The sequence below is a fragment of the Echeneis naucrates genome, chromosome 21, assembly GCF_900963305.1.
Source record: "Echeneis naucrates chromosome 21, fEcheNa1.1, whole genome shotgun sequence".
In the NCBI taxonomy this organism is placed as follows: domain Eukaryota; kingdom Metazoa; phylum Chordata; class Actinopteri; order Carangiformes; family Echeneidae; genus Echeneis; species Echeneis naucrates.
Genome location: NC_042531.1, coordinates 22,450,638 through 22,476,747, shown reverse-complemented (window position 1 = coordinate 22,476,747; position 26,110 = coordinate 22,450,638). Strand labels below are relative to the sequence as shown.

At 41.2% G+C, this 26,110-nt stretch overlaps 2 protein-coding genes and 1 long non-coding RNA gene across 9 annotated transcripts; 1 reads left to right on the top strand and 2 right to left on the bottom strand.

Moving 5' to 3' along the window:
* Positions 1 to 285: 285 nt before the first annotated feature.
* crfb2 (cytokine receptor family member b2) lies at positions 286 to 10,332 on the bottom strand. Of its 4 annotated transcripts, XM_029530416.1 has the most exons (8): positions 10,256 to 10,332; positions 9,659 to 9,789; positions 7,438 to 7,567; positions 7,113 to 7,288; positions 5,704 to 5,852; positions 5,271 to 5,430; positions 4,325 to 4,440; positions 290 to 1,858 (listed from the first exon to the last, which is right to left on the bottom strand). In XM_029530416.1, the coding sequence occupies exons 2-8, from the start codon at positions 9,705 to 9,707 to the stop codon at positions 1,217 to 1,219; spliced, it is 1,422 nt and encodes a 473-aa protein (XP_029386276.1). In that variant the 5' UTR covers positions 9,708 to 9,789; positions 10,256 to 10,332; the 3' UTR covers positions 290 to 1,216. The 4 variants fall into 4 exon arrangements, with proteins under 4 accessions (XP_029386278.1, XP_029386277.1, XP_029386276.1 ...); XM_029530418.1 differs by lacking the exon at positions 7,438 to 7,567 and having other exon boundaries at positions 286 to 1,858; XM_029530417.1 differs by lacking the exon at positions 10,256 to 10,332 and having other exon boundaries at positions 286 to 1,858; positions 7,397 to 7,567.
* Positions 10,333 to 10,489: 157 nt separating this feature from the next.
* Positions 10,490 to 23,164, bottom strand: LOC115061869 (uncharacterized). 4 transcript variants are annotated; one of them, XM_029530409.1, is made up of 8 exons: positions 22,889 to 23,164; positions 22,616 to 22,665; positions 22,366 to 22,510; positions 17,025 to 17,185; positions 16,273 to 16,418; positions 13,702 to 13,855; positions 12,544 to 12,674; positions 10,490 to 12,459 (listed from the first exon to the last, which is right to left on the bottom strand). In XM_029530409.1, exons 2-8 carry the CDS (start codon positions 22,659 to 22,661, stop codon positions 11,698 to 11,700), a joined length of 1,545 nt encoding a protein of 514 aa, XP_029386269.1. In that variant the 5' UTR covers positions 22,662 to 22,665; positions 22,889 to 23,164; the 3' UTR covers positions 10,490 to 11,697. The 4 variants fall into 4 exon arrangements, with proteins under 4 accessions (XP_029386269.1, XP_029386271.1, XP_029386270.1 ...); XM_029530411.1 differs by having other exon boundaries at positions 22,366 to 22,504; XM_029530410.1 differs by having other exon boundaries at positions 22,616 to 22,662.
* Positions 10,757 to 14,010, top strand: LOC115061885 (uncharacterized). The gene is made up of 2 exons (XR_003842361.1): positions 10,757 to 10,983; positions 11,091 to 14,010. It is a non-coding gene; the product is annotated as an uncharacterized LOC115061885 (long non-coding RNA).
* Positions 23,165 to 26,110: the final 2,946 nt, after the last annotated feature.

The following is a 26,110-nucleotide window of genomic DNA, read 5'->3' as shown; positions in this document are numbered from 1 at the left end:
CACGCACACGCAGACACAAACACACAGCTGACACACATATAGACACGCGCACACACACAGACAAATAACTTTTCAAACTACGAGCGCTCAAAGGAGTAGTCCAAATCACTTGTTCATCAAAGAGTGGAGCTGCTTGTTAACTTGAGCGAGATAAGCATGAAAAAATAAAGAAAGAATAACATTATGGAAATTCATTGATTGATTGACTTTCCTGACTGAGGAACTGGCAACACTGATTGTTACATGTCTGTCCCAAATATATGGGCTAGGAAGGCCCCACTAAAGAGTAGACTCATTTGCTCATTCTCATTCATCCAGGTCATAGTCACATCTGGAAAACAATTGAATCGAACGCAATGAGTTCTCCAAACCAAAATGTGATCGGGGTGACTTTTGAACGTAGGAAGGTACGTGGGTTGCTCGTCCAGGCAACAGGCCCCTTGGCACTTCAAAATTTCCCTGGAATTTTCTCGTTATGACTACCATTCACACATAGAAGACTGCCTACTTACTACTGTGTCACTGTGCTTGCATGTCTGTAGTGGAACTAATGTATGTTATAGAGGAATATTTACAGAAATAGAAAAAGTGTCAAGATTATGTGGTTACTGTTTATTGTTGCTGCATAATGAAGCTGTATCCTCAGAGAACAAAAAGAGCATATACACATCAAAACACAGTATCAATACTGAATGTCAAAGTTTACTGGTGATTAACTGGATCAAAGTAAGGAAGCTAATGCTTTTAGAAATGGTGTCATCAGAGACGTGACAAAAAAGTTTTTACTTTCCCTCCAAGTTCATGATTCCCATTGTTGTAGAGCAGATTGAGGACATCTTTCCTCACTCTTTTCTGTCCTGATGACCTGCCTCAGCTCAGGGATCTTGAAATGTCACAATGCTGCTGGCTATTGACTCAAACTCTATGAATATATTTCACCTTGTGGAAACACCCGTTTCAGTCTGTGAACACTGGACATACACATGATTAGAATTATTACTATATGAGCAGGTAAATGGGTATCCCTGGATCAGAAGATACGTCTCTTGATGTCTCATCGGATCTAGTTGGCAGACAAAGTGAGCCAACTCAAAATGCGTGAATCCGCATGAGGGTGAGCTCAATGTGAGGATAAGAATCAGCTCAGTAAAAAAAATAAAAAAAATCAGAATCAACTCACTATGAAGAATGGAATTAGCTGTGATGGACATTCCCTTTATAATAAATTCTTTAAGATATCTGTACATGGACGCCCCATGTATCCAGAAGGCTCGTCTTCCTCCTCTTCCTCATCAGTGAGGCAAAAAACTGCTTCTACAACTACATTCTTGTTATCCCAGGTTTCTGAGGATTGAACAAGGGAGATGTTGACCGCCTCTGTCTCCTCCTCATGCCTGCCAAAGGTTAATGTGAGGAGATTCACATCCTGGTTGCCCTCCTCCCCACTCTCACCAGTCTGGACTGCAGTCAGACTGTTTATGTCTTCATTTGCGCTTGTGTCAGTGCTCAGTATGTGTGTCACATTGGAATGCATCTCTTTTGGAACCTGAAGTTCAGGCTGAATTGCACTGAGGAGATTGGGCGTTTGGCTTGAGAAGGAAATCGGTAAAGGAACTGACAGGGATGAGGAAGATGAAGAGGAGGAGGACAGAATATTGTTGCCCACTCGCAGTGTGTAACCTCCTCTGCTCTTGTCCGTCGTCTCTAGCACAACCTCCCCATCACTCTCCTCTGAAGATGAATGGTTGCTCCTCTTCTCACCTGAGGGCGGCAGTGCTGCTTTTACACTCAAGAGGGAGGACAGCAGCATTCTGCAGGGGACCAAGACCAGAACCTGGTCCACATGATATACAGATGTCTGAGGACAGAAGATAACTCAGTCAACACTGACAATTACAGGAGTCATAACAGTCCATCAGAAAAAGGCATTAATTCTTTAATTCACTAATCTGATAAAAGTGTGATTCAGATTCTGTCATTTATCCCAGAGAGCTGTTCAATTCGCAGCTGCCCGGTCTATAAACATTTTACTGTCAAATACAGCACGTTCTGAATTAAAGCATAATTTGTATTGGGAACATTCTCACTTTTGAATCTCTCCAAGCTAGCTTCTACAGTTTCATCATCTAAACAATCAGCTTGTCTTCAGACCCGATGCAACCAAGCTGTTTAAAGGTGCTTTTCCATTAATTAATGTATGTATTTTGAATCAAATCAATTTGGTCAGATATTCAGGTTAGGTACCACAGACTTAAAATTGCAGTTATTAAACCTCTGCTCAAAAAACCTATTCTTAATTCAGATGTTTTAGCTAAAGAGATGCGTATCTAACCTCACTTTAATTTCTGGTTTCTGGTGGTTGCAAATCAGTTAAGTGAACATCTGCATAGGAATGGTTTGTTTGAAGCCTTTCAGTTAGGATTTGGAGTAAATCGCAGCACAGAACCAGCTCTGTTAAAAGTTACCAGTTATATTCTAATGGCTTCAGACAACACACTAGTGTATATTCGTCCTGTTGGATCTCAGTGCTGTGTTAGCACCACTGAACATAATTTTTATGAACAGAGACTGGAACATAGTTTATATCATAGTTGTCAGCTAGATTTCAGTATGTTAACAATGGTTCCATATAAAGAGTTTATGTTGGCGCAATCCTTTTTTCACCCTCTCTATTCTTCCTTTCGGCAATATTATAAGGAAACACTGCATAAATTTTTATTGCTATGCAGATAGCAGCTGTATTTATTGATGATGGAAAATTAAGTCCATTAGCTACTCAGACTTGAAGTGTAGGAGCCATAAAGGCATGTATGATGTAGTGTAAATAGGTAATAGTATATATATATATATATATAATTTTGATCACACAGTAAGTGGGTTTCCAGTATAACCCTTCTTTCAGCTTGCTTTCTAAAGGTAGGCTTACTTATGGTTCCTAGCATCTCTAAGTTTAAATTCGGGCTCTATCTTCTATCTCTCAGGCTCTTGCTCTGTGGAATCAAGTATTGGTCCAGGGGTAAAATCCATACTTAAAAACTCTCAAATAAAAACCTTCCTCTTCGATAAAGCCGAAATAGTTAAAAGTTGAGGCTTTATTAACCTGGAGCTGTGCTACTACTGTGCTGGGAGACACAGTGAGCACCACTCTTCCTCTCTGTACCCCATATGTGTATATCACACCATCTGATCACTAAATTTGTTTTTCCTATAGTTTGTGTTTCTCTCTACAATCTGTGCTCTCCCTGTCTTCATCCTCCAGATACTGTTCATCACTGTTCCTTTCATTCGTTCATTCAAATTCTACAGTTTATCTGTTTTTGGGTCGCAGGGGGTGCGAGAGCCAATCCCAGCTCACAATGGGCCAGGGTGGGGTGCACCCTGGACAGGTCGTTGCAGTCCATTGCAGGGCAAGGCAGACACAGACAGAGATGACCAATGACTCACACTCACACTCAGACATACGGGAAATTTAGAAGGAAGGAAACTAGAGTACCTGGAGGAAACCCACGCAACAGAACATCCAAAATCCACACAAAAAGGCTTGGGGATTGAGCCCACAAACTTCTTGTTGTGAGACAACAGCACTTAACCACTATGCCGCTGTGCTGCCTATGGCCCATTCTTCCATGTTCCTACTGAATATCTGTTGCTGCAATCGTTACTATTAGTTACCATTAACTGGCATTATCACTTCTCTTATTCATCTTCATGTTTTTGCTTTACTTTTTACTGTATTCTCTCTCTTCCCCTCCCTCTCTCTCTCTCTTTGTCAACACGCTCAGTCAATTCGCTTGACTGAGCCTGGTTCTTTCTCTTAAAGGAAGCTTTTCTTTCTCACTGTTGCCAAGTGTTTTATTCATGGAGGATTTTGGTTAAATGCTTATATAATTGTAGACCATGGGATGGTGGTTAGCACAATCTCACAGCAAGAAAGTCGTGGGTTTGTTGGCACCTCCAAATTGACCGTTGGCATTGGTATGAGTGATTGTCTCTATGTGCCTCTATGTGCTTTCCCTGCGATGGACTGGTGATCTGTCCAGGGTGTACAGCATCCTTGGCCAGAACCTTGGCTGGAATTGGCTGCAGCACCCCCAGTGACCCTTACAAATAAGCAGTAGAAAATGAGAAAGAGTGAGTGAGATTTTGTTACTGTCACCTGAAACTAGTCAGGGACTGAGGTGATGCAATAAAATTATATTTAATGAAACATGTTGCTCAATGCTGGACACAGAACTCTCCCCACTCCTCACTTTGTACTGATTAATAAGGCCCTGACCTGTAACCTACAGGACCTCCTCTGACCTATATACTTAAATGGACTCACAAGGACCAGTGGGAGTGGTCCCCTTTTTAGACAGATGAAGCCAGTGAAGATCAGCAGCAAAAAGACAACCACACCCACCAACACCAACAAGCACAGAAGAGCTGAGATCAACGGGTCTGTGGAGCAAAGAGAGGAGAGGGAATAATATGTCAAAGCAAATAAGATCCTCGAAGCATTTAATAATTTATGTCAAAGACAAGGTAATTTGTCCGACTTCTGTTTGAACAGATAAGTGTCTCTGAGAGGTAGATCACGGTGGATCCACATTCTCCCCTCCATCGGCTCTTGATGAATCTATGCCTGTGTTTGCTCACCAGTAGCTCGTAACATCTCTAGTCAGCTTAATCAGAAATGACCAATGGCGTCTAGAGTCAGGAGAGTATCTTGCAAACGAACTTCCCTTTTTTTGGATGTTCCTATTACAGGAGGCTGCTGTGTGTGTTGCTTTGTTCAAGGTTTCAACTAACCACAGGCCCTACTGACGACTACCTTGTGTCTTCGCTTTAGTTGGTTTATGAGGTCTTTGGTCTGTGAATGTTGGACAGTTGAATTCATTCACAGTTTAAGTCATTTACCCAACCAGTCGAGGCAGATGGCCACGTCCCCACCGACCTCTGCCCGAGGTCCCTCTGCCTCTTTTTCCTTGGCGGTGTTGCCAAGTGCTTGCTCATCGGGGGATATGTTGGGTCTCTTTAAATAATTTTATAAAGAGTTTGGTCTAGACCTGCTCTATATATAAAGTGCCTTGATGTAACTTTGTAATGATTTGGCACTATATAAATAAATCTGATTTGATTTACATGAGTATTTCTATGAGTGTCCTTTAAAATAATTTGATGAGTCCTTCTCATCTGCTACGAGGTCATGGCACAGACTGAAGAACCAACAACTGACAACAGGCCTTCAACCAGAGTAAGAGAAAGCTTGTGTGCGAGTGTGCCAGTACCGGCAGGAAAGACGCCAGAGGTATAAGCACATACAGGCTGGCTGTAGTTGGACTCCTTGGACTCAAGGCTGTCTGAGAAACAGACTGAGACACAGTACTGTCTGCCAGGGGCCAGATCCTCCAAAATCTGTCTTCTCAGAGACTTGCTGTCCTTGAAAAACTGTACACACAAAGACAACAGATGAATGTTAGACACAACATGGAGAAGGTCCTATGTGAGTCTGTATATACGTTATTCTAGACCAGTTCTACTACCTGGCTTCATTAGATCTTATAATATAACCCCACATATCAAAATACCCCTGCAGCACATAGTGGACTTTCCCCTCATTGCTGAGTTACTCTAGAGGAGCACAGGAGCACTCCCACATAGACATAGCCCCTTGCATTTTTTCAGCCATACTATTTTTAATGGCCAACAGTGTTCCAATACCTGGGCCCCATCTGCACTGTTACTCTTGACATTGAGTTTGTACTGAAGTGTGTCATAGGCATGTCTGAGGTGTTCTACGGGAGGATGAAGGTCCACACACAGGTTTCTGCCACATGCTGTCACAGTCAACAATGGCAGGTCCAAGTGAGCTGCAGGACACAGACACAAAAGATAAAAAGATATATTCAATGTTTCATGACACGACTGAATCACATGACTGTGCCATGCTATGAGGAACAAAGAGATAAAAATATCAAAGTCAAAGTCAGATTGATTGTCAATGCCATGAGTACCTGACATACACAGACATTGAAATTACAGTACATCTCTATAATAATAACAATAACTGTAGTAATAGTGCAGTAGACTATAGAAGTATAAATAAGATACACATATATAAAATCCACACATGAACTAAATATAAAAAAAATAATTAAAACAATGTCTATAGTAAGTAAAAGTAATACATGTATAAAAATTTATAAACAAGTTGTCCAAAAACGTAATAATAATAATAAAAAAAACAACAACAAAAAAAACAAGGTACATAGCAGCATATCTATTGTACTGTGCAAATGGCAGCAGCTGGAGAAGTTGAAAGTGCAGGTGCAAGAAGTCCCACTGTGTTCTAAGGTGGTGGTGTTTCAGTGCTGGTTCTGGTATTGTGAGGGGGGTTCAGCTGGCATGGTTTGTGTGAGTGGGGGGGGGGGGGCATAGAGCAGGGAGAGCGTTCAGCCTGGGAAATGAAGGCTCAGAGGCTCTTCAGTAGCATACTGTGTGTGACGCTGTGGGAGGGGCGGGTGGGGTCACCTGCAATGCAGTGGGCTTTGCGTGTGAAGCAAGTGTGGTAGATGTCCTTGAAGGAGGGGAGGGAGACACCCAACAATCCTCTCAGCTGCTCTCACTATGCATTGTAGTTTCTTGTGTCAGGGCACAGAAGATGAGTGTAGGTCTCATCTTCTTTGCTGATGAGACCTACCACAGTTGTGCCGTCTGCAAACTTGCTGGCTGAGTGAGGTGTTGAAGATGTCTGTGAAGACTTCTGTAAGTTCCTCATGTTAAGTATGAAAGGAATACTTTAATTCTCAATTGATGTGTCTTCGATTTAATCTTAGATGCCCTGAAACTGAAGGTTTTGCGTTGTTAACAGCACTAAATTGTTCTCTGCTGACCTTTTGGAAATTCTTCAGGATCCACAAGAACTCCAAAAACAGATTGCCTTTATAAAATGTTTAATCAGTGGTCATGGGTGATCATGATCAGGATGGGACCAGCAAAAAGAGACTATCCTTGTAATGAATCTGATAAGCCAAAACAGAGAAATGGACCATTTGGAAAAGAAGAACTTTAAGTCATCTCCCACGATACGACTATTGATGTCACATCATATTAATTAAAGTGATACTTACTATCTCTGATGGGTATAAATCCTTGGTAGGTTGCTGCTTGTGAGACCTGTGCATCCAACCATGCTGTCACCTGGACTAAGTAGACTTTTCTCAGGTCAGGGAAAGCGTCTGTGAGGTTGCAAACCAGTGGGTCTATGACATGCTCGCAACCAGTTACTGGAACCCAGGATGTTCCCCTACCAGATGGGAAAGGCAAGAAAGAAGCAGATTTTGGCTCTTTTCATCATCTGCATCAATGCAGAAAACTGTCTAGATCTGTCTCAGACACAACTGTCACAACTTACAAGTTACAACACACACATAGATACACATTGGTGAACCGCACTTGTCTGTGTTGACGGTGACATTGTAATGGACTGCAGTTGGGGTCCCTGGTCCAGGCTGCCATTTCAACATGTGAACTAGATGGATGGAGGTCATGGTAAGGTGGACAGGCTGGGGAGGTTCACTCATAGCTAGAACACAAAATAGTCAATCTCAACATGTGGAATGTGTTTTACTGTGGTCACTATTATTGTTTCATACCTGGCAACTCATGTGTCCCTGCCTGGGTGACACATTTTAATAGCCTGTCCCTACTGAGCTGAGCTTACATTATCAAGACAAATGGCAAGTCACAGTACAGCTGCTGATATGTACAGTGGGTAAAATAAGTATTGAACACATCACCATTCACCATCACTCAGTAAATATATTTCTAAAGGCATCACTGACATGAAAGTTTCACCAGATGTCGATAATAACCCATGCAACTCACATATGCAAAGAAAGAAAACCTTAGATGCAGATAAATTATTTGTAATAAAATGGAATGACACAGGAAAAAAAGCATAGAACACACTTACATTTACTTATTACTTTGTACAAAAACCTTTGTTGATAACAGCTTCAAGATGCCTCCTGTATGGAGAAACTAGTTGCATGTATTGCTCAGGTGTGATTTTGGCCCAGTGAGGACAAACAGTCCTCAATCTTGAAGGTTCTGTGGGCCTCTTCTATGAACTCTAATCTTTAGTTCTTTCCATAGATTTTCTATTGGATTCAAGTCAGGTGTTTGGCTGGGCCATTCTAACAGCTTTATTTTCTTACTCTGAAACCAAGTGAGCGTTTCCTTGGCCGTGTATTTGGGATCATTGTCTTGCTGAAATGTCCACCCTTCTTTCATCTTCATAATCCTAATATATGGTAGCAGATTTTTATCAAGAATCTCTCTGTACATTTTTCCATTCATCCTTCCTTCAATTACATGAAGTTTGCCAGTGCCGTATGCTGAAAAAGAGCCCCGCACCATGATGTTCCCACTTCCAAACTTGACTGTTGACATTGTGTTTCTGGGGTGATATGCTGTGCTATTTGACCTCCAAACATGGGTTTTTTCTTCTGCAATGGAGTCTTGCATGGTAAGCGTGCATATAGGTTACAGATGTTGAGTGTGTTATTTACTGTTTACTTTGAAACAATTGTACCTGTTAATTCCAGGTCTTTCCGAAGCTCTACACAAGTGGTCCTTGGCTTTTGGACAACTCCTCTGATAATTCTTTTGCCTCCTCTATCAGAAATCTTGTGAGGAGCACCTGGTCGCAGCCGGTTTATGGTGAAATTATGTTGTTGCCACTTCCAGATTATGGCCCCAAAAGTGCTCACTGGAACATTCAGAAGTTTAGAAATCCTTCTGTAACCAACGCCATCAGTATGTTTTGCAGCAATAAGGTTGCGAAGGTCTTGCAAGAGTTCTTTGCTTTTACCCATCATGAGATGTTTCTTGTGTGACACCTTGGCAATGAGACACCTTTTTATAGGCCATCAGTTTGGACATAACCAGCTGATATTTATTTGCACTGACAAGATTGCTTTCTGATTACTGTCAGATTTTCAATTTGATGTGGAAAACCTCATTCATTTGCTTTAACGTCACTATTCCCAGGAAATAACCAAAGTCTCATCTTTCTGAACTTCAGGTCACGGCTAATTTTTGTAAACCTTTCATTTCATGAAAAAATTCACAAATTCCATCCATTCCTATCTGTCCAGGTAAAAGCCCTTCCTCGCGAGTCAATGTCCAATCATTGTTGTGCCACAGCCCACTCTAATGCAATTAGTAATACCATTATTTCCATCACTGCTACTATTTATGTATACTAGTAGTCAAAGCTAAGAAGCTGTTCAACATTTGAAAGTGTTTTTTGGTTGGATTTTAGTATCTTTTATTATTTTATACATGTCTTATTGTAAGTAGTAGGCAAGGAAAAAGAGGCATGTCTACTATTTGAGTTTAAGGGTTGTATTTGTTAATTGAAAGTGTTATTCAGTACCAGAATTGTACTGACAAGCAACTTGTTCTGACAAGCAAAATAAATAAATCATTTTGGGAGAAAAAAAAAGTCTCTTTATGAATAAAACACGTAACAAAACGGTGACCCAAAAACCAAGGTATGGATCATACCGTGAGCTACCTGTACCATTGCACCCCTAGTTTGTTGTATGTAGTCAGATCACAGCAGCGCTTCCTGTCAGAAGAGAAATACATCAGCTGACTGGGTACTAACCTGATAGCATCTGAGGCAGCCATGTTATTGTCCAAAAGAGAGTACTCATGACAACAACCTCTGATGCAAAGCCAGTACGCCTCTCCAGACTCTCACTTCCCACACTGAATTAGTGTGTCAGGGCAAGCCATCTGCAGTCAGATCACATATTGTCAAACTTCAGCTGACTTCAGTCAGAAGAGGCGAGAAGATGCGAACCGTCCTATTATGCTAACCAGGCATTCGCCTGGAGCCCCAGGGCCCATACAAGGCCCTTTGGAGCCCCCCAGAATACCCTCTCTATATTTAGATAGATGCAGGGGCCCCAGTTCATTGTTCGCCTGGAGCCCCAAAATGGCTAAATCCGCCCCTCGTCAGAAATGCACTGACGGTCGGCGGACTTCACTGTTTCTATTAAAATGCAAACGTAATTCAAATAAACTCCCTGAGACTCCACAGATTAATGGGTCTCTCAGCGTGCCCACTCACCGGAAACAGATCTTTGCTAGCAAACGGGCCAGATTTTCCTCTAACACTACGAACTGTTAGCTTCCATATTAGGTGGACGGGTTTAACACGGGTTTACTAATGCTGCTGTGTGTTTAATAGAAGACGTACCTTTTCCGCGAAGCTGCAGACACAGACTTCTGAGAGCGGGTGGTTGTTCCGCAGTCTCCAGCGCCTCTCGCTGCTTTCAATGACCTCGGGAAAGCTGATGAACCAGAGCAGAGCGGTACTGAGATGCTGAACTAACAAATAAGAAAATCTTCCATGACAATGGTAACAGAACAGATCAGATCTTAATTAAAGATTCGGTGGGAAAGAGAAGGGAGGACGTTTGTTAGAAGGTCAAAAATATAATGGTGGTTTATTCAAAGACACAAGATAACAGTCTGCAGTGACGAGTACATACATAATATAAATACAACATTAAACATAGAAAATAAAATCATAATTCCTTATAACACCATGTTATGACAAAGATCACAACAACATCTTTTAGCATGTCACTCGGAGTGTAGATACATTTGTAATGTGCGTGGAGGCTTGAACGCGGCTCCGTGGAGGCGGTTGAAATTAAATCACGTGTTCTAGGAGAAGGGACGTAGCCTGTGATTAATAAGCAAGGACAGCCTTTTCGTGTAAATTCCGTTCTTCATATTTTCAACGGTATTTTGCCGTTTTGTGCACGACTTCCTGTCAGGCACTACCAATCGCTGACTAGCAAATTATGTTCTATATAACATGTAAACTAGGCAAGGTCACTCTATTTGGACAACGATGCCCTAGAGAAGCGTTTCTCAAACTGTGGGTCGCGACGAACGGGAGGCGGGGGAAAACAACGGGTACGTTTAGTCTCGCTCATCAGAGATAAAATCGAACTCTCATTCACAAAAATCAAACAATTTAGCCCAATAATTCTATTAATTTTGTAAGTTATACCTGTTTTCAGCATTAGAATGGGGGAGATGAGATGTGACCTGGAACGATGAGATGCGAAACGTGACGACGTGAAAAGTATGATTGACGTCGACATTTGGATTACAGCGGAACAATAAAAAAAAAACGTTATCGGAGTAAAGGCAATGTGAGACAGTGGGCATTGATTTGGATTTAGGATGAATGGGTAAGTAATGTTCATGGACAGATTTGTAACAAAAGCGACAAGTTGAGAGAAGCATTTTCTAACCTGCATCCCGCTTTGAGAAACTGCCGTGCCCACTGCAGCCACTAATGGGATGTGTGAATTCCTTTATGTTCACTTGGCATTTTATGTTCTCATTCAATTGAATTCTTATGTTCCATTGTTACTGCGATGACACAACTGGCATTTTGATTGAAATGCACTTTTATTTTCTCTGGTGCTATTAGCGGTGCCACTTTATCTCCCAGTGAGAAATAGTGGGAAGTACAGAATTGTGACAGACTCTTGATTTCCAATATATTACATTGTGTGCCTGTGATCTAGGATTGACTGTGGCAGGAAACTTTAATTGTTGTTTGGTGACATCAGAAATTAACAGAATATTCATTAGAGCAACAGATCACCAGTGAGCCATCTATAATAATCTGTCCTCATGCTTATGTGTTTCATGGGTTGTGATATAGCCCCCACACCGGCCTTCATACCCCGTCCTTGTGGACTCTTCATTTGTGGGTTGTGCTACCCTCAAAGTGGTGTGATCACTACATCGTGTGTCTGTGTGTGAGAGTGTGGCCTGTAGAAGATCCAGATCATCTAATTTCATTTGGTCTGGTTGAGAGTCACAAATACACTGCTCCTCTTCCTCACTTGCATCTACAGTGGAGAGGATGACAGAGAACAGATTAACATTGCCCGAGTTTTCAAATGGGTCCTCATCGGTGTCCTTCATCATCACCATCTCCTCCTCCTCTTCCATCACCTCACATATGGCATTTTGTTGAAATCCAATTTGACGCTCTTCAGACATGGCAGAAACCTTAGCCTTGGTCTCATTTTCATCAACACCCCCATGTGGAACAGTACTTTCGATCTCTGTGTCTGGTACCTCTCCCTTGGCAGGCAACCTCTCTGTCAAACTTTCACAGTCCCATGATGTGACTGGCTTACTGTTTCTCCTCATACCAGCAGACAGACAGCACATTTTTTTCTCAGAGGAAACATGGATGTTTCTGTCCATGTAGACGTTTATCCAATCATATTCACCCTCATCCCGAGTGACTGAATGGGACATTGTGGTTTTGTTATGCTTTTCCTGTTTATCTTTCTTAAAGGTAACGGAGACCAGGTCTGGAATGATCCCCTCTGGTGTTTGAATGTAGCCTTGGTTGAGAGTCATCTAGACAAAGGGGGAGAGGGAGAAAAAAGTTACAGGAAGGTGGACGGCTGGATGGATGGATAGATAGATAGACATAGATCTTACGATCACTACGCTGGGCAATGTTGCCTTCAGTTTACAAAGGAAACCAGTATAGTGGAGACAAAACATGGAGGTCATCAGGATGCCAATCACTACAATCAGGAAAGCAGCCACTGCACCTATAACAAATGAGCCTGCAGACAAACAATGACGATACACGTTAGTGCTGCCTCTGAACCAGCTGACACAAAGTATGATTAAGACATGAGGCTTCACTGTCTTCCTCGCCTGTCACTGTTGGCTAACTTGGATGTTCCTACGAATCCTCTCCCAGTCCACTGCTGCAATTATGGAGGTATCAAAGTACAACATTATCAGAAACCTGTAATGATCCCATCACATAATCCAAATACAGCAGGAACCTGAAACCAGACATGAAATGATAAGGACTTCCCTGGTCACTGCTACAACACACTGCACCACTTTAACTGAGGGAGAGCAGACCAGTTGATTTATATTTATTTACAAGAGGCTTAGCCATCTGTTTCTGCTCTGGAGGGGCATACAAAACCAGAATCTCTTAATAATTTGTATCTTAAAGTCTATGAGCACCTGAAGAAATTAGACATTGTTAATGAACAGATAAAAATTAATCTCATCTCTGAGGACCTTGTCAACTGTCAGCAGGAGCCAGCACCATTGACTCAGCTAGGCCTGAGACTTTGTCTTGTGACTCTTCCAGCCAGGTAACACTCCCCTTGGCACTGCAGCTGCTGAGTGTCAGATAGTGAGGCAGATTATGCAGTGACCTAAGGCTCAAGGTGGTTTTATAAACCCTCTGTGGAACTCTGTCTTTACTGAGATTCATTCAGTTTGATACTGAGGTGCAAACTGATGTGTGTTTAAGCCAACTCATAAAAACGCATGCAGCTTATGCCCAAGAGTAATTCAACCTGATTGAAAGCAGTGGCAAAGATTTGTGTGGAAATCTGATCCTGATCATATACTGAAGTTCATCAGTTTGATTGTGTGCATGAATTATGTGGAATGGAGGATTAATTGGTTTCAATAGGATTTAAGTTATGCAACAAGATGAGCAGATCAAAATAAAATCCAGTCACAACTACAACATAAACACACCCACTACAGTGTGCTTCACACTGTGTCACAAAAGTCTTTCAAGGAGCAGCTCAATCCTGAGCTCTGATTGGCTCAGCTCACCTTTGTGCTCAAATGTTTTTGTAAAAATGCATTTCCAGGCTGAAGGCTCAGTGTTGCTGTTCACACGGATCTTTGTGTGAACCTGTATGCAGTACTCGACACCCTCCTGTAAGTTGTCAAGAGTAAAATTCTTGCTTTGTGTTTCACTGGACATCTGCAGACAAAAGGAGACAAACGTTGTGCCTGATAATTTCGATTCATCCACATCCTCAGCAGTTTGAACACTATACATCACTATGTCATCTAATGGCTGACGATTAAAAAAAAAAAAAAAAATGGTTTTCCATTTCCCCACATTTGCATGGTGAGCTCAAATCACAAGATGCAGAGCATTGAGGAAACTGCAGGTTTAATTCAACTACTTCTACTATTATTACTACTATTAGTACTATCACTACTATCATTATTATTAGGAACAAATCAGATCCAGTCAAATCAGTGCCAAATCATAACAAAGTTGCATCAGGGTTACAACAAGACCATCATTCAATCAAGATCCTACAGCAGATCCAGATTCAGTGTTAGTCACTCAGCTAAAATGTGACAGTGGCATTGATTGTGACACGATTGCTGCTGTGTGTTTTTGTTGCTGTTTGTCTCCTGAGGTTTGGAAGCACCAACAAAATCACCCAGAGATCAGCATCTCTGTGTTTGAGGTCAGATTATATACAGACTGTTGGTGAATTGTTCCTAATAAAGTGATCTGTGAGTCCATGTACAGTAAGTATGGAAAGTATTCGGACCCCCTTAAATTTTTCACCCTTTGTTACATTGCAGCCATTTGCTAAAATCATTTAAATAAATTTTTTTAACCTCATTAACATACACACAGCACCCCATTTTGAAAATTTTGCTAATTTATTAAAGAGCAAAAACCTAAATATCACATGAGGATAAGTATCCAGACCAATACAGCCATGAGTCGTCTTAGGAATGATGCAACAAGTTTTTCAAACTTGGATTTGGGGATCCCCTGCCATTCCTCCTTGCAGATCCTCTGCAGTTCTGTCAGGTTGGATGGCGAACATTGGTGGACAGCTGTTTTCAGGTCTTTCCAGAGATGCTCAATTGGGTTTAAATAAGCGCTCTGGCTGGGCCATTCACGAACAGTCTCAGAGTTGTTCCAAAGCCATCCATCCATCTTCTACCGCTTTTCCGTTTCCAGGTCGTGGGGGTGCTGGAGCCAATCCCAGCCCATTTCTGGGTGAGGGGTGGGGTACACCCTGGACAGGTTGCCAGTCCATCACAGGACCAACAGACAAAGACAAGCAGAGAAGAACGTCCACTCACGCTTGCATTCAGACCTACAGACCAGTTAACCTAAACATGCATGTCTTTGGACGGTGGGAGGAAACTGGAGTACCCGGAGGAAACCCACACGGGCACAGGGAGAACATGCAAACCGAACCAGTGACCTTCTTACTATGGGGCGACAGCGCTAACCACTATGCCGCCGCCCTGAGCACTCTGGAAAAAGTTTTCGTCCAGGACATCTCTGTACTATCTCTGTATATTCATCTTTCCTTCAATTGCAACCAGTCGCCCTGACCCTGCAGCTGAAAAACACTCCCGCAGCATGATGCTGCTACCATAATGCTTCACTGTTGGGACTATATTGGGCAGGTGATGAGCAGTGTCTGGTTTTCTTCACACATACTGCTTAGAATCAAGGCCAAAAAATTCAATCTTTGTCTCATCAGACCAGAGAATCGTATTTCTCATAGTCTGGGAGTCCTTCATGTGTTTTTTGGCAAACTCTATGCAGGGTTCATGTGTCTTGCACTGAGGAGAGACTACTGTAGGGTAGCCACTCTGCCATAAATCCCCGATTGGTGGAGGGCTTCAGTGATGGTTGACTTTCTAGAGCTCAGCCCCAGTGATCTTTGGGTTCCTTTTTACCTCTCTCACCAAAGCTCTTCTCGCCCGATTGCTCAGTTTGGCTGAATGGCCAGCTTAAGAATGAGTTCTGGTTGCCCCAAACGTTTTCCATTTAAGTGGAGTATGGAGGCCATTGGAACCTTAAGTGCAGCAGAAATTATTTTGTAACCTTTGCCAGATCTGTGCCTTGTCACAATTCTGATTCTGAGCTCTTCAGACAGTTCCTTAAATCTCTGACATGCACTGTGAGCTGTTAAGTCTTATATAGACATGTGTTTGCCTTTCAACCATCTCAAGGATGATCATAAGAAATGGACAGCACCTGAAATAAATATATCAGTATTGACAAAGGGTCTGAATACTTATGGCCTTATGATATTTCAGTTTTTGTTCATTAATAAATTAGCAAAAATGTCTACAATTCTGTGTTTTTCTGTCAAAATGGGGTGCTCTGTAGACATTAATGAGGAAAAAAATCCACTTAAATGATTTTAACAACTAACTGCAATGTAAAAATTAAGGGGATCTGAATACTTTCCGTACACACTGTACAAAGTGTTATATACAGACAATGAAGTGTTCGTAATAAAGTTTCCAGTTAGTGTTGTAGCATATATATATATATATATATATATATATATATATATATATATATATATATATATATATATATTTATTTATTTATTTATTTACCACTTGTTTTCCGTTCTTCCTCCACAGGATACTGAAGCGAACATCATAAAATTTGTGGATATCGATGTCAGCCTCTGGCAGTGACATGTTGACCTGGATGCAACTTCCACAGTCAGCCAGTGAAAGATTTGGAGGACCTATTTTGGCTGGGCACATGAAAAAAAACAAAAAAAAAACAAAACATGCATTCAGGAAACTTGTTATTCATTTGAAATTTAGTGTAGGAGTTGTAGTAACACCATGATGACTGTCAAAATTTCAACCAGTAGTGTAAGTAACACATGAGTGACATGTTGATTGATGCCATGGTACTTTTGGTTACAGATCAGAGGTGACAAGATTGCCCAAGTACCATTACTTTTTAAACAAATTCCATGAGAAGCTGTTTCATGGTTCGTGAGATATTTCATCCTGGATGAAAGTGGTGGAATGACTGACATATGCTGACATACTTTGTTCATTAATGTTAATTTCAGGTGGGATTCATGTATGATAGTTCAGAGAAGAATGAAGGAAGTCATTTACACAGAAGATTTGCATTTCAGGGTACTCCAATAAACCAAGTGACATAACCCTGCAGGGGTCTCCTCACCAGTCAGTCTAAACTGAAAAAAGGTGCAAAATATTATCAGACATCTACAAAGAACGTGCTTTTGCCCTCAACTCAATTTTCTTGGACAACCGAGAATCCACACAGATATCTCATTCATGATAACCTGCATGCAGCTCCAAAGATTCTAATGTTGACATACTGTCTTTGTATGGGGTGAATTTGATGTTGTGGGACTCTGGAGACAGGGTGTTGTTGTAGGATGCCTGGACACTCAGGTAATGCATCCTTAAATTGTTAAGCTTCAGCTTATATGATGTTGTTGTTGACTTCAGTGTGTATTTCTTCTTGCGCCCCTGCACCCTGCACAACGAGAAACAGAGTTACACATTATTTAATCATTGTCATAGACAATTAAAGTGCATGTACAAAAAGTGTGATGTTGATGGAAAAATACTGAGTGTTGATTGTTTTACTGAGTACATGAACTTCTGTAGCGATACTGTCAAACCTACAAAGACTATGCTGTTTCTCAAATAATCAATCTTGGCTCACATGCAATATCAAGGCAATCCTCAACCAGAAAAAGGAAGGTTTTATAATGACTTAAACAGGTGAAACATGAACTGAAGAGGAGATTTATAAAGGCTAAGGTGGAATACAGAATTTAAAACACACACTAGCATCTGTGAGGTGTACATTAATGGGTGATGTGGAAAGAGCCACTGCACTCGACCAGTTCCTCAATAGATTTAACACTGCATCCACACCAAGCCAATGTCTCTTGACTTTTACTCTATGTGTGTATGCCCATTGCTGCAGCTACATCCATCTGAGCCTTCTTGGCTGTCCCTCGCTATAATAGGGGTGAGGATGGAACTTCGGAGAATATGTCTTATGAAGGCATCTGGCCTAGGTGGTGTTTGTCTAAGAGTGCTTAAGGACTGTACTGCCCAACTATGTCTTCATATGATCTTCAATTTGAGTCTACCATTGGGGCAGGTCCCAGCTCCCTGGGGGGAAAAAAAAAAAAAAAAAAAAAATTGTATTGTACCTTTACCAAAGATTTTTCTAAGGAGACAGGCCAGGCTCACTTACCCCTCAACCACTGACCCCACACATACACCAGGAAAGTAAGGTGATTCAATACAAATCTTTCTTTGCAAACATGAACATTAACTGTACATTCTTCCCCGCCCAAAAAATAAATTCAAAAACAAAAAGAAAATGTATTTAATAACGATGGCAGGATAGTAGTTTGTGCTGCTGCCTCACAGCAAGAAAGTATTGGGGTTGATTCCCCAACCTGGGGCCTTTCTGTGTCTAGTTTGCATGATATTCGCACTCGTAAGGGACGGGTCTTAAGCTAGGAGTGGGGTTAGGGTTGGTTTATAGTAAAGTTGTATTTTTAAGCCTGAAGTTGATATGGGTTGGTCATCAGTTGCTGTATTTATTGTAATCCTCAATATATATTTATTTACAGCTTAATTTGTATCACACCAAGGTAATAAGAATGAGCCGACTGGAAAAAAACCTGACCCGCTGAAGAAAGAGCAAGAATGAGAAACGTGATGTGGGCTGCATGCAGCCCTGTCCCATCACACAAGCACTGCTTCTGTTATGAATCAAGTTTTTACCCCATAAAGTGTGGCAGATTTTAAACATTTGGGTTATAAAAAGCTATTTTAAAATGAGATTTAGTAGTGTGGATGTAGCCTAACTTATGCAAAACTTAAGCAAGGTTTTTTTTTTTTTTTTTTTTTTATTGGATTCAAGTCAGTGATTGGCTGAGCTTTATTTTCTTACTCTGAAACCAAGTGAGAGTTTCCTTGCCTGTGCTTTTGGGATCATTGTCTTGTTGAAATGTCCACCCTCGTTTCATCATCATCCTGGTAAATGGTAGCAGATTTTTATCAAGAATTTATCTTTCAATTACATGAAGTTTGCCAGTGCCATATGTTGAAAAACAGCCCCACACCATGAAGTTCCCACTTCCAAACTTGACTATTGGCATTGTGTTTCTGGGGTGATATGCTGTGCTATTTGACCTCCAAACATGGATTTTTTTCTTCTACAATGGAGTCTTGCATGGTAAGCGTGCATACAGGCCATGGATGTTGAGTGTGTTAATGACTGTTTACTTTGAAACAGTCGTACCTGCCAATTCCTCTGAAGTCCTCTGAAATTTCTTTTGCCTCCTCTATCAGAAATCTTGCAAGGAGCACTTGGTCGCAGCCGGTTTATGGTGAAATTATGTTGTTTCCACTTCCAGATTATGGCCCCAAAAGTGCTCACTGGAACATTCAGAAGTTTAGAAATCCTTCTGTAACCAATGCCATCAGTATGTTTTGCAACAATAAGGTTGCGCTGGTTTCGCGAGAGTTCTTTGCTTTTACCCATCATGAGATGTTTTTTGTGTGACACCTTGGCAATGAGACACCTTTTTATAGGCCATCAGTTGGGACTGAACCAGCTGATATTAATTTCCTCTAACAAGATTGCTTTCTGATTACTGATAGATTTCAGCTGGGGTCTTGGCTTTTGGTGCCTTTTTTCATCTCCATTTCTTCATCTGTTCAATACTTTTTCCCTGTGTCATTCCATTTTAATCACACATAACTTAATTTATAAGCATCTAACGTTTGATTTCCTTGTATGTGTGGGTTGCATGGGTTGTTACCAACATTTTGTAAAGATTTCATGTCAGTAGCACCTTTAGAAATATATTTACTGGGAAAAATTATTATGTGTTCAATAATTATTTTACCCACTGTATATCACCTCCAGCCATTCAATGGGATAATTTCTCCATGAAAATAAGGGCAAGGAGAAGGGACAATGAGAAAGACCCACATGTCTTTCAGTCTTTGAGTCTTTCATTGTACAGCTAGCGTGTTAAAATAATCATTTGAAATGTTATTAATATTTTAAGCGTTTTTTAAATTTTGCTGCTGATTGTTTTCCCTCCAATAGGCGTGGCTTTCGGAGCATGACATGTTGTGCTCTGTCTGCATCACAGGACACAGATATCGACGCATATTACTTGTACTCATAGCCCAGTTTGGGTGTTCTCCCTGTGCCTACACTGACCTACTCTGGATACTCTGGTTGTTCATCTTTATCTGTCTCTTTGTGTTGGCCCTGCAATAGACTGGCGACCAGTCCAGGGTGTACACAGCCCCCACCCGGAGCATTGGCTGGGATTGGCCCAGAAATTGATTAGCATTAGAAAGTGTGTCAGAGAAGGGGTAGATCAGCACCTTTATGAATGATTTTGGAGAACTTTATTCATAGCTAACAGTTAAATGATGTTTATGTGGGTCTTTACAAACCACTGCCTCTTAATTACATTTATCTTTTCGATAATGTGATTTCTCACTCTCAAAAAACCACTTTCATCTATGGTCTCTGTCATCTGGTGTCCTGCTGTTATGATTTTGTGGCGCCAAATAATAACAAAGTTACATAAAGGCACTTTACATATAGAGCAAGTCTAGACCCAACTCTTTATCAAATTATTTAAAGAGGACCAACAGATCCCCCATTGAGCAAAGCACTTGGCGATGGTGGCACCGAAATACATCCTTTTAAGAGGCAGAAACCTCGGGCGGAAACAGGCTCGGGGGGGGGGGCGGCTACACCTCCACCAGTTGGGTTGACCGGTTTAGAACCGTGATTCTTAACCATGGGTCCGTGGCCCAAGAATGGGCTGCAAAAACTTCAGTTCTGCACCAGTGGGGCCTTGAGGGCTGCGAAACCGCAATGCATCTTCCCACCATTTGGTGACAGTGGGGTGTCAGCCAGTTGTTTAACAGCAGAAGCAGCAGCAGCAGCAGCAGCAGAAGACGCTAGCTGAAAACTTTTGGCTGAAGTTATGGAGAACTTTTTAAAAACAAAAAATTAAGATGGAAGTGATACCAACCCCCCTAAATGACAAATTTGTGCACAAGTACAACCCTGACTTTATTAAGTTCGGCTTTGTGAACGGAGGCAGCAAGGCTGAGCCCAGAGAGTTGAGTGGGCTAATACTATCCAATGAAGCCCTGAAGCCTTCAAAACTAAAATAGCATCTAGAAACCAAACAACCAAAGCTAGTTGGAAAGCCAGTGGAATTTTTTGCTGTAGCAACTTAATTTGTTATAATTGCTAGCCTGTTCGGTGTTGTATGTGCAGGTTTATATACACGATATGAATAAATGTCTTTGAGATGATCACAGTGGATCATCATTTATTTGACATGGTTTAAGCTTGTTAACCTCTAAGCGGACTTGATTTAGTTATTGAATACAAATCAAACCAAGACTCAGATCAATTAAAATTAAAGTGTTTATATTTGAATGTTTTGACCCCAGGTTTGGAACCACTTTTATGGCTACTAGGCCAGTTCTGACATGCTTCTAGTCCATATAGTCTTTATATATCATTGTGGGTCACAGGAGGATTCTTCTCTGAATTCCCAAATTGAGTAATTTGAAAGTGAAAAAAAAAAAGTGCCAATCACTGGTTCCTTTAAATATGTCTACCAGCCACTGTTCACACCTGTATTCAGTATGGAAAGAAGCAGAACTGCGACAGTCAGCAAGTCCCTCACAGTCAGATCGTCCATTAGACTCTCAGGTCGACCACAGACTTTCAAATACTGAGTTCTGATTGCAAACTGGTTCAAATAACTCAAATAACTAATAACTAATAACGCAAGTTCTCTGACGCACGGAGATCAGAGAGCCAGCTCACAGTCACTGGCAGTAAACAACATTACAGGTAAAATAACAAAAACCTGAACATCTGCTACTACCATGAGATCACACAGGAAATGGTTAAAGTGCAACAGGAAGTGGGACAACAACATGAGATAATGACGCAAAAAGCTGCAAGACTGACTGTTAACACAAGAAACACATTACAGCCTGCCTCACTCTTCAAATTTCACTTCAATTTCCAGTCCAGGTGTCACCGTCTTCGAACACTGAGTCCCCATTTACACAACACAATGGAACAAATACATTCACAATATATACATGAATCTGTAGTAACACGTGAAACAGATGTCCATTGGAAACTCTTCTGATGAGGCCAGGGCTTGATAAAGTACATGGCAAGGGACAGAATAAAACCATCTTTCACTTGATCAAGTCAAGACTCAAACAACAACAAGCTGCAGGATGTTTAAGAGCTGTCTTTCAGTATCTCTGCTCCCTAATAACACTGATTGGTCAGAATCACTGTGGTTGGGACACAGTTCTAAAACTTAGCTCAGATGACACAACACAGTTCAGTGAATGGTTAAATGCCAGAACATCAAGAACACAGGAAACTGTAGAAGAGCCACAAATTTCAAATCAAATGCAGTCAGCCCCCAGCAGTTCGGTCAATAGCCTGATCTCAAAAGCTGCAAGAGAGTCTGGGTGGCTGTGAAAATACAGTAAAGGTAGAGAAACAGTAGTATAGAGCACTGTCAGCCTGAGATAAACAGAGTATGGTGGCACTGTGAGAGAGTGACACCAGGAAGTGAGACAAAACAAAATGGTGGAAGGGGGAAGTACCTTCTGAGGATCCTGTACTCTGTTCCTGGTGGGGTGCCAGGGGCAGCCTCCCAGTAAAGGACATGGTGGAAGTTGGCAGAGTGTATGGAGACATTGACAGGGACAGGGAGGGAACCCAGCACCGGAGGAGCAACAAGGTCTTGTCATGTGAGTGAGACAGTGCAAAAGTATGAACACTCACCAAGCTGTAAGAACTGTGTATGTTCAGGTATTTGAGCTACCAAAAAATCATGACATGAAGTTCTCTTACTGGAGGCGATCAGCAACACTAGAAGATCCACAGGAAGAGATACCATCCTGCTGCAAACAGAAAACAGAGCTTATATCATTATATAATTAGCACATCATAAATACACAATCATTGTGATGGTTTATATCATCAGTAATATATCTAACATAGTTTATAAGTTAATATATCTAACAGTAGCATATCACTAGTAATGTGGGTGAATATGAGTTTTAAAATATTTTATTTATAATTTGAATCACATCAATGTTCTATAAAATGTAATATTTTTCTCACCTTTTACGTACTGTTGTGCTACACTTGGACCTGTTGTGTTACAGTACAGAGGTCTTTGCTCTCTGCTGATCCGTCACGGGTCTCCTGAAACCATTACACTAGACTTTCCAACTCACGATCGAGTATTTTGTAGAACACGACAATTAATGTCTTCATGATCAATTAAGAATCAATAACTCTCAACTGCTCTCACTGTCGACGGAAACAAAACCTATATACTTCGGGCGAAAGGTACTTCTCCGAGCTGTGAATCATTCGATGTTTCCGCACACGCGAAACATCATACTTCCTGTCTCACCTTCAAATTAAAGGTTCTAGTTCCTTCTTCTCGCTTTCCATTGGTTAGTAAACACACACCCACGTATTAAAACAGACACACTAAAAACTAAACCATATCTAACTAAATATCTGTGGAACACACAAATATGGTATCTAAATTTTTTTTAATAACTAAAAAAAGTGTTGTACTGCTAGATGGAAAAATGTGTTGCTCATCTGTAGCTCAATCTCATCTTTTGAGATGAGTTTGAGCTTCTCATATTCTTATCGTTCTTTGCTCATTTGTTTCTTAGTTACTTCTCCTAAGGGTCCCTTGGGAGCAAGAGATACGCTAAAAAGAAAAGGAGCTTGGGTTGAGAAAACCATTTGAGCAAAATTTGAGAAAGGGTTAGGGATAAACAGATGAGATCTCATTATTGTATGCCCCTGATCTCGATTATGTCTCAGTTATTTTGAAGGACAATTAAACAGAACAACATGAGATGAATTTGAGACAAATCTGAGATTTTTGAGCCAAAATAGAGATCATGGTGTGTCCAATATCTCTTCAATGTTTTGATTATTTCTCTTAAATGTCTGACTGAAGATATATGTATCAATGATATCTGTACCTTATTTGAGAAATAGAGAACACATTGAGAATGTAATTAGGATTAACTGTACAAATACATGGAAACACACGCATTGAAAAGTTTTATTTGGGTAACACCATTGTTATTTGGTTAGCAGCATTTACACTTTTTAAAAAATGAAAACAAAATAAAAAAATATAAAATGTAAATAAGATACAAAAAAAAAAATAATTATTAAACACAAAAATAAAAATGTCATAATTTTCTCACCCCTTTGCGGTTAAGAAGTCAGGTGTACATTTTTTTTAAGCTGGAGGAGGTGATCTGCGCATGTGCTTAAATTTCGAGCCATTCTAAGACCCAGAAGTTGCACGGCACTTAGGGTTAGGGTTAGGGGTTAGGGTTAGCGGTCGTCTATCTTTTTCTTGTAGGCCGCCTTTGCCTCCGTGATGTCTCTTTTCAGGTCAGACCTTGCTGCCCTGTCCCCTGACTTGTTGTGGTTTTTTAACAGGGACTTGACTTTGCTGTTCATCCAGGCTTTCTGGTTTGGAAAAACCCTGACCCTATTGTCGACAGTGACAGTATTGACACAGTTCTTGATGTAATGGAGTACGGCGTTTGTGTACTCCTGCAGGTTGTGTTGAGACGCACTTTTGTTGCTATCTCAGCCGGGCCGGGAGATGACAAAACACCGCTGAGGAGTCAGAATGTTGAATCAACAAGAGTATTTTATTTAGCGCTGTCTGCAGAGAGCGGAGATCACATAATACACTTCAACAGTGCACCAGGAAAAGCCAGGGGTGATCTGATCTGAAGTTGTTTGTGTTTAAGTTTGTATACTGACAGGTTTGTTCCTCCTTGAAGGAGGTCCAGCCTGAGCGTGGCCTGTTCCTGATTGGTAAATTCTATCTACTGTTGTGGGTTATCGGCCAAGTTCTCAACTTACGTTTCTAAGACGTAGTCTCTTATGTTTTCTCGTTTTTGGTGAGAAACAGAAAGTTAGTTTACCACATTCCAGGGCGGCGTGACCTGCATGTATTTTAGACAGGTTAAACTAGTTCAACTGAAATTTTGCTCTTTCTGGTGCATTACATATCCATTTTAATATCCATCAATCCCCCTTTTGATCTCTTCAAAGAGATCACAAACAGAAAAATAGTAAATAGCGTAATCCAGTGATATACAGAAAATTAAACAAAAACTCAGTAAAAAGAAACCCTGAATTAATAAGCGAAAGGTACACACATCACCATCAACTAAACTCCAAACATATCCCAGACCTCTTGGTAGAGCCGCACATGCTATCTGGGAGGATATGGGGACCATGACATGGAGTACAAAAATGTCTCAATCATCATTTGCCCGTTAATCAACGTAATTGTTTGAGGAGATAAAGCTAAGGCACTGTGGGTGCAAGTCGTCTAGTGTCAGTAGGCATCATGGTAACAGTAGAATTTTAAACTTTGAATATGGAAACAGTGAGTCTTTTCTCTCCCTCAACCTCGGAACTCTCCGATGAGGCCTGTAACAAGGGCATCATCTGATGAGGCGGAGATTTACCTTCAATGGCCGTTGTAATGACGCGGTTAGCCAGTGAACGGAAGCAGGGGATACAACAACAACCACAGAGGGTGAGGATGGAGGCGAATACAGCAATTGAAATTAGCATCGAGGAAACAAGAGATTTATATTTACCGAACGCCTGCATCCAATTATCCCACATCGAGGTGTCAACACCTGAGTGGTCCTTCATTTTCTTATTCAGAGTTCGTAAACCATCAATAGCTTTAGTAAGGCGACCGTCCGGCGCGGTGTTATTGGGGATGAACGTGCAACGCTGCTCTCCGAAAATGGCACATACTCCTCCCTTTTCGGCCAGGAGCATGTCCACGGCGACTCTGTTTTGGAATGCCATAAGAGATGAGGCTTTCAGTTGCTCATGTACGGCACGGAAACCTTCCTCAGTCTGGTTGCCGAGGCGCTGGACATTGTAATGGATGTAATTTATTCTGTCCACATTTTTGTTGATTGTGCACCACCAACATAGAGACGATTCAAAGCCTGCCGCAACCTGATCAACTATTTTATACTCGTCTGGGACGCCGCGTGGAACACCTATGGCATCTATGTATGTCGGGTCGTCAGCATGTAACCAAGGATTGTTAGCTGACCGTTTAACTCTATCGCCCCACTCCGTAGGTATGAGAGTATTGGACTTTGTCATTAAGTCATCAGCCGAGATGGGGTATACCTTCACTGGGAGCAAAAGAGTAATCAAGGCACAATGGCCTGTAACATTGCGAGGTAAGCCATCGTAAATACTGTCCTCACCACACCACCACCATATATCAGCTCGGGCAACAGGAGAGAA